The sequence below is a fragment of the Thunnus maccoyii genome, chromosome 1 (genome assembly GCF_910596095.1).
Source record: "Thunnus maccoyii chromosome 1, fThuMac1.1, whole genome shotgun sequence".
Classification (NCBI taxonomy): Eukaryota; Metazoa; Chordata; class Actinopteri; order Scombriformes; family Scombridae; genus Thunnus; species Thunnus maccoyii.
In genome coordinates, this window is record NC_056533.1 from 1,117,416 (window position 1) to 1,131,450 (window position 14,035).

The 14,035-nt window shown below is 35.9% G+C and overlaps 1 protein-coding gene across 2 annotated transcripts; it reads right to left on the reverse strand.

Annotated features, from left to right (window-relative positions):
• Positions 1 to 414: 414 nt before the first annotated feature.
• Positions 415 to 11,709, reverse strand: LOC121895072 (ceramide synthase 2-like). Of its 2 annotated transcripts, XM_042407909.1 has the most exons (5): positions 11,581 to 11,709; positions 8,791 to 8,856; positions 6,849 to 7,029; positions 5,376 to 5,493; positions 415 to 703 (listed from the first exon to the last, which is right to left on the reverse strand). In XM_042407909.1, exons 1-5 carry the CDS (start codon positions 11,663 to 11,665, stop codon positions 692 to 694), a joined length of 462 nt encoding a protein of 153 aa, XP_042263843.1. In that variant the 5' UTR covers positions 11,666 to 11,709; the 3' UTR covers positions 415 to 691. The 2 variants fall into 2 exon arrangements, with proteins under 2 accessions (XP_042263843.1, XP_042263838.1); XM_042407904.1 differs by lacking the exon at positions 415 to 703 and having other exon boundaries at positions 4,262 to 5,493.
• Between the last annotated feature and the right edge of the window lie 2,326 nt (positions 11,710 to 14,035).

A 14,035-nucleotide genomic window follows, 5' to 3' on the forward strand; every position in this document is an offset into this window, starting at 1 on the left:
TCAGGTAACTTGGTGGTATGTCTGTGAGAGGAAATTGATACGTGTGTGTGTGTGTGTGTGTGTGTGTGTGTGTGTGTGTGAGAGAGAGAGAGAGACAGGGTAGTGTCTGCTTTGGTACATCATGGCATAAGATAATGTTTAATTCAATATGCACAGACTACAATCCATAAGGTTTTGTTTCAGTTGATGGTACGTGCCTGAGAGAAATTGATGTGTGTGTATATATATATATATATATATATATATGTGTGTGTGTGTGTGTGTGTGTGTTATATCCCTAATAGTATACATTTGTAATCTTTTAAGAAAAGAGTTGGGCTACAGCCGGTCATCTGACCTGACTTCACCTACCAACAAACCATATGTTTCACTCCATTACATAGACGGCTGATGATGATGAAGCTACAGAGCTGTGTTTTTCCTGCATACAGAGTCTAATTACTTCTGTTTGTAACTCAAACACCAGCTACAAAAAACATGGTTTGCTCATTTACTCCTCTATGAACAGGGCTGATGATGTTGAAGCTACAAACCTGTGTTTATTCTGACATAATATCTTAATTGCTTTTTCTAACTCAAACACCAACCACAGAAAATAAGAAAACAGTATGGTTCACTCATTACTCCTCACCCTTTTGATCTCTTCTCTTTACAGACCTGTAGAGATGCAGTTGCTGACCTGTGCCACTGATCAGTGCTTAACCTGCATACAGAATGTTAAGAATTCTAATCAGCAACAACAACCCACTGTCTCCCTAATTGATGCACAGGAAGGGACAGGACTTCAATGATGTGGCGCTTTATGATTGGTTTGGGGGCGGGGTCGGAAGGTCCGGCCGGAAGGTCAAAAGGTCAACTCATCCATCAATTTGACAGAAAGTCACCTCTTCCTCTCTCTTTTAAGTGTGGTAGTTAAGAATTTGAAAATAATTAGATTTTTCAGAAACATAATTTTATTTCTTTTCAAAGTTATGCAATTATATTTCTCGTGCTCTATTTTCTTAACACATAATTTTATTGTTATTTCGGTTATGTTGCTAAGGTTATTACTGTGGAGAATATCCAGCCAGAGTGTAAACAGTACAAACAGGTAATGTGTTTTCTATTTCTGGGTTGATTGTGCGTCGATCTATTGATAATGCCTCAGGGCTTCTGTAGGGGGAATTGCAGGGAAGTGTGTGAGTTTCTTCATCCCTCTTCCCTCACTATTTTCCCTGTTTTAAGGTAATTACCGTACACAAAGCACTATAAACTTGGTGACACAGATTGTTGATACTTGTTATTTGTCATTGTTGTTCATTGTGAGTGAGAGAGGTGAATTTTGTACTTTTATGTTGTTAAAGAGTTTCTGGCTAACTCCGTCACCATGTAAGCTAGCTACTGCTATTGTCTCCCTCTAGCGTCGAACTGTTGTTCCGCCATTTTCTGCATTTGAGCTTGTCACTGAGATATCTTCTATGAGATTCTTAAAAACATTATTTTATTGCTGTAAGGAGTCAGTTCATGTGTTAGGTAAAATATGAAAGTTAAAAAGGTAAATGTATTTCATTTAAGTTACAGTCTATGTTGGTTAAAAATACAATTTACATTATTTAGAAAAAAACAGAGGATAACTTAGTTGTGGAAACTGTGGTCCTGAGACTGAATATATCCATACTGAGAAAATGTGTGAATTTGGTTGTACTGTACATAATTAAGACTCAGTGCAAACGAGTGAAAACAAGAGAAGTGTGCGGGTTTCTTCATCCCTCTTCCCTCACTATTTTCCCTGTTTTAAGGGCACAACATAAGCACACAAAAAAGAAGAGACAGAACCTTAAATATAGCAGCTCAGCACGGCTCAATAACCCAACTTAAAGTTTTTCTGCAGTCTGAAAAAAGTTAGATCTCGAAAGGTAACTTCAAACAACAAAAACAAAACAAGACAAAAAAGAAAACAATTAAAAACAAAACAAAACAATCAAAACAAACAAAAACAAAACAATCAAGACAAAACAATCAGAACAGGACAAACAAAACAATATATATCTAAAACAACTTACATATCCTGTACTCTGTATTTCATGTTTGTTCAATATGTTGTTTTTAAACGTTCGTTTAAACTTACTAAATGTTTTACATGTTTTCAGTTCTTACTACAGCTGTTCCATAAATTAACTCATTTGACTGTAATACAATGATATTTTACATTAGTCCTCACTAATTGTTTTTTGAACATGCAAATTCCCCTCAAGTTTTGTTGATCTTCTCTCATTTGAAACGACTTTTGGATACTTTCAGGTAATAACTGAATTTTAACTTTGTACGATTTATATACTGTTTTAAAGTCGACCAAATCTTAAATTCTCAAATCTCAAATTTTACAGTATTGCAGTTTGATATTTTAGCTTTGATATAATTTATATGTGGCTTCCAACATAATTTATTATCTATTATCACTCCAAGAAATTTAATTTCAGACACTCATTTATCATGAGTTTCCTGCTTGACTTAGTTGAATGCTTCCCAAAGATTATAAATTTAGTTTTACTTAAATTCGGCGTCAGTTTGTTAGAATCAAACCAACTGTTTAGCATTTCCAATTATTTTCCTACTGTATCCAAAAGTTGTTCCAAATTCTTACCACAACAAAATACATTTGTATCATCTGCAAATAATATAGTTTTTAATATTTTAGAAACTTCACTTATATTATTTATGTTCAAAATAAACAACAATGGTCCCAACACTAAACCCTTTATTTGCACATACTGATACCTATTCTCCTGGTAACTGCTTAACCAAGAGAGTGCTACCCCTCTAATTCCATATCTTTGTAATTTCTTCAATACTAAGTCATGGTCAACAGTATCAAATGTGTTTTTAGGATCCAATATTCTTTATCCACTGCATATTCTTTATTTTCTATTACAGTTGATATTTCCTCCACAAATTCTATGAGTGCAAATTAAATTGTCCTACTAGGTCTAAACCCATATTGCTGTTCACAAAGTCTATTATGTTTTGTGATAAATGTATCTTACCTTTTTATAGAATGTTTTTTCCAGTATTTTACAGAACTATGCAAGTAAAGAAACAGGTCTGTATTTAGAGAGTACATGTCTGTCTCCAGCCTTATATATAGGTATGACTTCAGCTGTTTTCATTTTGCATGGAAATACAGTGTTTGGAGAGACTGATTACAAATTTGTGTAAGAAGTTTCACTACAAACTCAATAATATTTTTAACCATAGACATATCAATTCCATTCCAGTCTGTAGACTTCTTATTCTTAAATGTTTTAACAATATCAATAATCAATAGTTTTACTTTCCACATCATCTCTAGTACCAGTCTTTGCAATCTCCTTAGCCAAACCAGGACCAACATTGACAAAGAAGTCATTAGATTAATCTGCAAATAAATCCATATTGTTAATAGTTGTATTTTTCTTTGTCAGGAAATAGGTTGGGTATCTTGTTTTTCCAATTCCATTTTTAATAATGTCAATCAATACTTTCCATGTATTTTTTAATATTATTTCTGTTGTCCTCCAGTAATTTACTGTAATAATCCCTTTTGTTGCTTCTCATACAGCCCATTCTCACTCTCATTCTCCCAACTTGCCATACTGGTAACATACTGAGGCTTGGTCAGGACCCCATGGCGTCACTTCTTACTGCACTGGGCACCCCTTTAGCGTCATTGTTCAATGTGAAGGGTAGTCTGATACACTTCTGTTGAACTCCAACAACATCTGAAATAGATGCCATGAGACTGATGACGTCTATACAAGATGACAAATTTCAGCCTGGTCGCCAGAATAAAACGTTGGCATTGTACATTTCTGCAAACCACAGATACATTGAATATCTACATTTCAACAACTGTAATATGTAACATCAACATTTCTGAAGTGACGTACTTCACATGACATCTATATAAGGTGACTTTCTCATTAGGAGGTGGAGGGGTTGGTGGATGGCTTGCAACGTTGTTGACAGAAAGTTGGAAATCTGAGAGCTGGTTTGAGACGACCTTGCCATTTTTATTTTATTTTTTATTTTAACCCAAACCATGAGCTTTCCCCAACCCTAACCAAAGTCTGCCTAAACCTAACAAGACCTTAACTACAGTGTTGTCACACATAAAATATAATTATTTTTTGACAGTGACTGCCGTGATACTGCATGTTGAAAAATGATGCTAAAGGGGTATCCAGTACATTAAAAAGTGATGCCATGGGGTCCTGACCAAGCTTCGGTATGTGACTAGCTGGGAATGTCTCATAATACTTGTCAGTTTGTTTTTATATGTTTTGTATGTGTGTTCTGCTTTGTTCTTTTCCTTAAACATTCTTTTTATAATGATTTTGTCTTCTTGCATTCCCTTAGTCAGCCACGCTTTTTCAGCAAATTTCTGTTTTACTACTTTGGTTACTAGAGGATACATTTTTGTAGAGAGTGGTTGTTATAGACAAAAATGTCTCAGAGGCTTCATTTACATCTTCCACACAGACTTTATTCCAGTCTTGTTTCATTAGGTCTTCAAAAGAGTTAATTGCACCTTGTGTTTTGTGTCTAATTGGGTTTTAAGTTTAAATGTCCTTGTTGGTACTAATACAGCTCTGAATGACTGCAAAGACCGGCATATGGTCACTTGTGTCATTTATAAGTGGTTCACTTACTACTTTCTTATCAATAACGTTGGTAAATATATTGTCAATCAGTGTAGTACTATGTGTTGTTATTCTTGGCCGTGTAATGGAGTGATATAGATTCATACTGTACATTGAGTTAATTAACTCTGTAGTTGTATTGTGTTCAGTCTGTTCAATCTACAGTAGGAGACAAATGATTCAGCTTGTTTTCATGGTTTTGGCTGTCAGTTATGAACATTTTCACTACCCCAGAGTCCAATAGCACAAGCAGCATCAGATAATCCAACAGGTTTAAAACAAATCAAAAACACTTTAATACAGTTATCCTAACCACTTATAAAGGAGTGAAACCCAAAGATAATGCACCTGATATTCTTCCACAGCAATGGAAAACTGGTCTGAGCTCATGTTTGAACCAGTAATTAGTTCTGGAAATCTGTCTGATAGCTCATTTGGTTCCCCTGACATATATGTGGTAAAACTGTGTCTAGCAGAGATGTCAGGTCTGCAGGTGTCCGCAGTAAAGCAGAGTACATTATATATAATGTTACCAATAAGTGATAGGTATTCTGGGAAAAACTATAAAAATTAGGTTGTAAAACAACTGACATTTTGAACTGAGATATGAACAGTGTAGTTTCATTTTGCCATGTAGTTAACAGTAATGTGTCAGTGGTACAGATATTCAAACTGTCACGAGTCATAGGACTGATATTTGAGTGGGACTTTGCTTACCTGAGCAGGATATCTGCACTTAGCAGTGTAGTACAGTTCCAGGATGGGGTGGGTTTCTGCTTTCAGATGGACTCTTTGCTTGATCCCAGCAGAGACTGCAAGTGGTGTTGCTATCCAACTGGCACACACACAAAGGCTTCAGTTCTAACTGGATACATACTCTACCTAACCATGAGGAGGACTTCAGGACACAGTATATTAAAGAATGAGATGCAGTTTGATTGATAAACAATAAATAATAGAACTATTTTCTATTTATTTATTTTTCACTATTATTATTGTTATTAGTAGTAGTGATAGTGGTAAGCAGCAGTCTAGTGGGTTTTACAGTAAAGGACCATAACAGCCATTTTCTGTGTTGTACCATAAAACCCTTCTACTTTTTGTCACAACATCATTTTTCAAACCATAAGACAGAGTCTTAGAAATCTAGGATATTTCTGTTGTTCCAGGCATCCATGGATTCATTGTATATCTGGTGCAGACTTTCAAATTAATCTGCACTTAAGATGCATCACTTGGCAAAGATAATCACTTTAACAATAATGAATTTAGACTTGAAGTAACTTAAAGTGTAAAGTTTTGAGAGTCTGTTAAATGTTCACACCATACAGAATGAATGGAAACCCAAGCCTGCCAGGAACTGATGGAAAACATACATCAAAAATATAAACCTGCATAACTTGCATTCAAAAATGTAAAATATACAAGAATTCTAGAGGGAGTGTTGAACTGAAATTCTTGAAAATAATCAAGATACTGTGGTAGTATTATGCTTCTAACTAAATGTATTTGCTAATGCTGTTGTACATAATGTAACTTTTAGGCGACAGGGTTGACAGCACCCATAGATATGAAACTGAAATCCATCTTCTCATCTTATTTCACAGTAGAAACAAACCTATTTACCAAAAATGCTACACTCTTCTTTTGATTGAAATTCTTTGATAATTTATGGTAATTTATGTTGTATTTAAGAACTGGGGCTGGAGATATTCCACATTTTTGTCATTTTCAGCAAATCCCTTGAAAAGACCAAAACCAACATGTTAGTCCATCTCAAAATATTTGGTGTTCTAGTGAATTTTTCTGGCAGCAGGACAGTGTGTGTGGGATTGAGTCAAAATAAACTACAGTGTGTCTGTGTTCATGGTAAAGAAGGAACATGTCACCCAGTGCAACAGTGTGGTTCATTTATGTGTTTTAATAGTTGGTGAACAACAATGGGTCTCTATGACACAAAGGAATAAGCTATATCAGGCTTTGAATACACACACAATACTTGTTAGTTGATCAATTCATTGTTGGTTTGAGTCTAAACATGGGACTTCCTTATAATAAGGAAAGTACAGAATATCACCAGATGTATCCTTTAAATGGTAATATACTGTCCAATTCTACAACAGAGTGAGTGATATACTATCGGTACAGTATAACCATGGGGAGAGTAGGTGCACAGCATGAGGATCTTACCTTTCAAACAGGTATCTGATGAGCAAGAAGGCAAAGGCGCAGGGGATGGTGACATAGAGATGTGAGGCTTTGGCATAGACACGGCCCTCCCTGTCCTCCAGGTCTATCCATGTCAGATTCACTGGCAGCCAGATTCTGTCCCACCAGAACCACTCATACAACATGTCAAACATCCTCCACCCTAACAGAGCCACCAGGTCACAGAAACACAAGGGAGTATGTTACAGTAGATTAACTACCAATGGAAATGCAGCTAATATCTTGGACAGGACAAATTGTCCAGAAACAAGGAGGTAATGAACTGATATCCAAGGCATAAGCCCTTTAACACCAAATGTGTCAACAAGGTTAACGTCCATCAGGAAATGCTGCAATCTTTGGACACTTCATCCATTTCCCTCATCCACGATTCTCTCTTTTCTTTCTCTTTTCTTTTAATAATTATAAATTATTACACCATACTGAGAAATTACTATCCGAATGTTTAACTATGAGTTAGTTTTATGAGATAGATGGAGATAAGATAAGATTTTACAAAGAAGCTACAACAAAAAACAAGCAAGCAGCCAGCGATCACAGTTGCTACAGTTACTGTAGTGTACATAAAGTTCTATTTCCAAAACAAATATTGACTCAGTGATCCCTCCCTTATTGTCAAGACCACTTCCACGCCTAGTTTAACAACCCTTTCTCTCACACAAAGACAGAGAGACCAACAGACAGAGAAAGAGAAGTGGAGAGAGGGAAAAGAAAAAAATGGACAATAAAATCCTGGGTTGCAGCCTAGCAACACATCACAGTACAAAGCAGTTAAAAATGGAGTCAATATGTGGTGTGTGTGTGTTCAGTTTGGAAGTAAAGTAACATAGAGGTACTGGGCTGACACAAGCTGATAAGAAATCTAGTTCTTTTCAGCAGTAGCTCATCCTGATGGAAGGATTTTTGTGGCCACATTACAGTATAAGCATTTCTACTCCAAACCAAAAAAACCTGTTCAGCCCGCATGTTGGACAGACAACACTCTGTCTGACTCAAAACATCAACAGTGAGATGTGTTGGGCACAGAAGTGGACCTTTAAGTAAACATACATAGCAATGACTCAAAAGTTTAAAATATTCAATTGCAAGTAGAAGTATTGCATGAATAAGTTTACTTGAAAGTAAAAAAAACATTACTTTATAAATGTAAATGAAATTGACTTTTTGATCTGCAAAGTAACTACAGCCATCAGCTGTCATATGTCCAACATGAAGGACACTTAGTGGATAGTTTTTCATTGAAGTAAAGTAAGCAATGACAAATAAAACCTCAGAATCATCAGTCATCAATAAAAAAGCTCAGATAGGTTTCTCATGACCTCGGGCTTTACATATACACCTTAAAAACACAGTTCTTGACTTGTGCCTTAACTGTTTGGTTAGTGCTTTGAGTGACATTAACAAAGATTGGGCTCTAGTCAAAGTACTTGTCATTCCACCTTTACATAGTTGCTGGCCCTACAAAGCTTACCTAACAATACAGGTCCTTCAAACTTTCAAACCGAGATGGTAAACTGTTCTCAAACATCTGAAATGCACAACTAATTTTAAAACCAAACCTTTTGATTTCTTGGGTAGACCACACATTGTGGATCTCACTGGATCTTTGTGTTGATCTTTCCCTGAGAACAGGGACTTCATTCATCCCAACTCAGCCATGACAAAGCTCACAGAGACTGAGAGCAAACTTCACTAACTGCTAACTGTAGCATCTTTTTGGATTAAACCCCCCCCCCCCCCCCCCCCCCCCCTTTGGCAGTCTTTGACCTCTATCATCAACACTGGAGATAAATTTACACCCGAACGGAAAGCTAAAAACTCTCACTCTGTCACTCATTCAAGCTAAAAACAAGGTGAGGGCTCATTAATCACACTCCAAGGTCACAGGAAAACACAGGCTTACCTTCACTGTCAGTGCCCCCAGATAGAGCAGATAAGGACTGTTTCCACCTTGGCTGCCTGCTGTTTGCTGTGGGAAATGGTGAATGAAACACAGATGGTAAAATCCTCTATTCCCCTGCTACGACAGGCAGCCAGCCACACTCTCTTTGTTTGACATTCTTTAGGGTCACACCCAGAACAGCCACTATTACCTGAGAAGGGTTTTTTCTCCCCTCCAGGAAGTAGAGGTAGGCTAGCTGATTGCCACAACACACAAGCTTTTTACTCCCTGCCCTCAAGGGATCTAATAACCTTGTTTGTACTGTGTTCCTGATAAAGTACAAAAGCAAGTTCTCCCATAAAACAAACCTTCCAGCAAATGAAGAGGCAAGAGGGAAATGATGTTAACTGTTGAATGTCATTTGATAGGCTTTTACAAGAACACAATTTAGGCACAGTATATAGGCAAATTGGTGGATAAACTATGAACTCCAGAAAAAAAACCTTTTCAAACATTACATTTTCTTTATAAACTGTTATTTGTACTAACAGTTACTGGTGGGTGTTATTACCTGCTGGACATTTCTGCCTGTTGCACTTCCAAGGAGTGATATCATAACTGTGATAAATTTCTTCTGTTTTCTGCACTTCTGCACAGCAACTGATCCTTCAGATCCTTAAACAACCCTGTCTCCTAGAAATTAAGTTCATACACTACTAGACTGTTTTCCTAACTGTCATGCATTAATCCTAATCACTGCCTGGATTATGATCAAAGGTAAAGTTTTTTCGAATTAATTAAGTGCTACATTTATATATTGCACTGATGTCGCAGGGAGGAGGTTGGGGTGGACATTGGACATACAAGAAGCAGGACTGTAGCACTAGAGAATGTGATGCACATCCTGAGTCCTGCATATGTTTAGGTTTAGACAGCAAAAGAACTTTGGTTCAGGTTAGTGAAAGATTGTGGTTTGCCTACATGTTAATGAACATGTTGTGCTTCAAGCCACTGCAGACTTTTTTATGTATTAAACCAAGACCATCTTTCGTTAGCCTTCACCAAGTGCTGCCAGAGTCTAAACACAACCATAAAAAGTTTAATAATTTTGTTGCTACTACAAGCTGATATTGTACTTCAAGATGTAAGGAATTTATTGTATCAAAGTATGTGCCTTAACTTTTGTAGACAGCTGAAGGACATCTGTACAATGAATCTTGTTAGAGACACCTGGTAGTAGAATTGACTGTGTCAAATTTGTTTGGAGGTCATCAAGAGTTTTGCATTGTTCATTGGTAAGGCTATGTGCTTTATTATTTTATGACATTGTTACTTTATTACTTTATTACCCTCTCTCTGTCAAATTCCTACTAGGACATACTGTATTTAAGCTGAGACTGTTTGGTTGTCCAGGAGAACAGCTGTGTGCCCTTCTCCATGCTGGCATGTAAGAGTAAAGAGAAAGATTCATCACTGTGTTTTTAATTCTTCAGAGAACTTCAATTCCCAAGAAATTCTCCTACAAAGATCAAATATTTTGGCAGAAAGAACAAAAATTAAATGTTGTCGCTGAACATTTCAGGCATACGTTCAGTATCAACACTTTTGTAACTTCCCAAATATGCTAATTAACTACACTTTCTCATTATGTTGAGAGAAAACGTCAGCCAGCATTATGTTTCTATCAAAATGTTTTTTCTGCAGCAATTCTACTAGAAATTATGTTCATATACGACTAATATATGAGCATAATTTCTAGGAGCAACACATCATCTGACTCTTCATTTGTCTCTTAAACTAATTTTTACTCATGAACTGACATTTTCAATTCCTTTTAGTGCTTAAACCTTGTGATAATTTAACTGCTTTCAGTGCTTATACTTAAGCTAACACTTCAACTACTTTCACTGCTTACACTTCAAATAACACTATTTTACAGTTAAACTGACACCAAATCCTTTCAGGACTTCAATTCAACAACACAACATTTCAATTTCTTTCAGTTCTTAAACATCAACTCCTTTTGGCCCCCTCAGTTTGACTCATTTTAGTGCTTGAATTTCAACTCACTCTGTATTCAGCACTTTCACTTCAGCAACTTCATACTTCAGGTTCAATGCATAGCTTAGACATAAATTGTCCCTTCCGCCTTCATTCAACCCTTAAACTTCAACGCTTCCATTTTAACTGTCACTTTTTTTTTCCCTGTGCTTCAACTTCAGGTACAACTTGACCTCATTTCATATCTTCAGCTTTTACTGCAGTAAACAGACATTCCAAAAGCTACAACCATGAATTAGAAATTTTCTGTGGCAAACACACAAATATTTTAAATATAAAAATGTGCCTTTAGTTTACAATATGTGATTTACAATCATGTAATTTCCTTCAGGCTAATACCTTTTACTGTGATATTAACTATGATTTTAACTCCTCTAGACTGATATCAGCTTTAAACAGTGCAACAAGTAGGTATGTTGGCTTAAAGTAGGTTTAGAGCCAGCTTTATCCCTGTGTGGTTTAGGTTGGGTGTTTATACTGACAGCAAACAAAGTGCAGGTACTCAATGTCAAGCTAAAACCAATTTAGCCCTTTAATGACACTCCCAACTAATGATTAACATGGCAGCAAGATGGATAAGTACAGAACCATGGAAGCCCTTTAAATCTTTCAAACATGAAAGTTGTGTTAAAAACTTTTTTTTTTCTTTTTTTGCATATCCTCTGTTGTAGTTATTATTCATATATCCAAATGTAATGCAACACACACAGAATATATATAGATTGATGACAAATTAAATTAAAGACCCACATAAAGTGTATTTATAAAGTGTTGTTCCACCACTGGCAGTAGGGTCTAAGAATGGAGATGTTGCTAAATCAGTCCATCTCCCCATCCTTCACCTTGGCTCAGAGCTGCATGATCTTGAAAACGGACACATTGCCAAGAAACAGGTATGAATATTCATCACCCACAGAGGATAGATTTGACTTAAATTCATCCTACTTCACCAGGAATTGATACTATGTAGATCATAACGTTTTTCTGTCTTGGGATTTCCTCTTTTCAATGAAACAGCAATAAAATGGGTTCTATCCTATCTGACAGGTAGATATCAAAAGGTGGATGTTCATGGGGTGCGTTCTAGTCTTAAATCCGTGACTTGCCATGTCTTCCAGAGATGTCCAAGAGACAATTTTCTTTTCATGAAATATTAATTATTAAAAAATGTTGCATTACTGTACAGAATATATGATGAGTGACAAGTTTCAGGATAATTCAATGAAGCTATTTGTTGGGTCTTGGCTGCATGTTTTGCTATCATAATGATTATCAAAGATAATCATTGATATCAACAGAAACTATCAATAAGAATTAATAAGAGGGAACCACCCTGGGGTAAGGGTAAAAGATGGCCAATTGATTAATTCAGTCTCATAACATTTACTAAGCTAGTAAATGTTATGAGATGCTGAAAGCATTCACACTAATAAACTAGAAAATGCAATTTCTGTAGAAATTATATTTGATTGCTGAAAGCGGATTCAGATTGCATAACTGGAAGCTGAACACTATTGAAAAATCTAGCAAGATTAAAATCAGCAATGGATGGAATTGAACCTACACCCACATGTTTGTAAGACAGACATCCTATGCACCAAGCTAACATATCACACAGCAATGCCAGGCCAGATTCTGGTGTTTACTCTGTTAATTGCATGAAATGTATCAGTAGCAGTCTGATTAAGCAGATTGACATTACCTGGACTCCTTCATCCTTCAACTCTACTGAGTACTTAACTCTTTACACAATAAAGAGTTAGAAGAATCACACACATTGCAATTCTGCAATTTCTAAAGAAATTGCGTGTGGGAGCTGCAAACCACCAGACACAGTTGCTGCTGCTGCCATTATATAAAATCATTATATAAAATCATTGGAATAAGTTAGAGATGAGAAAAGTAATAACACACATCTCCTTATGAGGATGTATATTTTGACATTGAAATGAAGTTGATACAACAAATCGTGTAGGACTAGTTAGACTACAAAAAAAATGGCGAAATAATGATAAATAAATAAATAAATAAATTAGAAATGCATTTCCTGCTGAAAATGCGTGTGAATGCTGAAACTGAAAGGAATCGCAAAGCATTTCTGAAAATACTAAACACTTGTTCAGGATCCCCATCTGTACAAATACAATGTAATTACCATGGCATGTTACATTTAAGAGATTTGGTAGTTAATAAGTAGTATGGCGGTGTTTTATTTATGACCACAAGGTGGGGCTATTGGTGCCATGATTCAGTATGTCGTGCAGATTCTCATGGAAAACCTGTGTACCGAGTTTCATTTCATTAAAGACAGCAGAATTGCTGAAATATCATGTTATGAGGTTACTTTAGTGCCCCCTTTGAGCAGAACCTTATGAACCTTATGAGTTACACACTTCTGTAAGGTCACCTTGTGTACAACATCCCTAAATTTGGTTGCAATCTGATTCAGTATTGAGGAGTTATTGACCATTAAGTGCATTAGGCCACGCCTTCAAAACTTTGCTAACCAATAACAGACAAACCGTAAGTGATATCTGTAAACAAATGACAAAGTCCTCTAAATATGGTATGTACCAAGTTTGGTAAAGATTACATGAAATATGTGCCAAAAGAAGCAAAACATGTGTTTATCAAAAAAAAAACCAAAATGGCAGAAAAATGTTATGGGCGCAAATGGGCAGGGCCTATATCAATCTAATCAGAATCATCCAAGGAATATCCTGACCAAATATTTTTTTGATAGGTCTTATTGTTCATGAGTTATTAGCCAAAACATAAAACATTTAATAACTGACCACATGGTGGCGCTATTGGTACAATGTTTTAATATGTTAAGCATTTCCAGATGGGACACCTATACATCAAATATGAGCAGTTTAGCACTTTTAGTTTTTGAAATATTAGCTTTTAAACATTCCTCCCATAGACTTTCCATTATATATTTTAATATTAAAAAAATATATATAAAATCAATGGATTATGATAGAAAGCTGAAAAGTAATAGCACACCTGTCCCTTAAGAGCTGAACATTTTGATATTTGAATGGTTTCTGTCTCTCAAAGTATAGAGGAGTTGAAAGCTTTCAAAAAACGTACAGAAGAATAAGAATAACTAGAAAATGCAATTTCTGTAGAAATTGCGTGTGATTGCTGAAAGTGAATTTAGATTGCATAACCGGAAGCTGAACACTATTGAAAAATCTAG

Bases quoted from the DNA above. Each gene is read 5' to 3' on its own strand.
- LOC121895072 (XM_042407904.1), bottom strand. From the start codon at position 11,665: ATGGGGAGATGGACTGATTTAGCAACATCTCCATTCTTAGACCCTACT. The intron at 7,030-8,790 runs GTAAGCCTGTGT...TGGCTCTGTTAG, and splicing joins TGGGGGCACTGACAGTGAAG to GGTGGAGGATGTTTGACATG. The intron at 5,494-6,848 runs GTAAGATCCTCA...TGTGTGTGCCAG, and splicing joins ATCAGATACCTGTTTGAAAG to TTGGATAGCAACACCACTTG.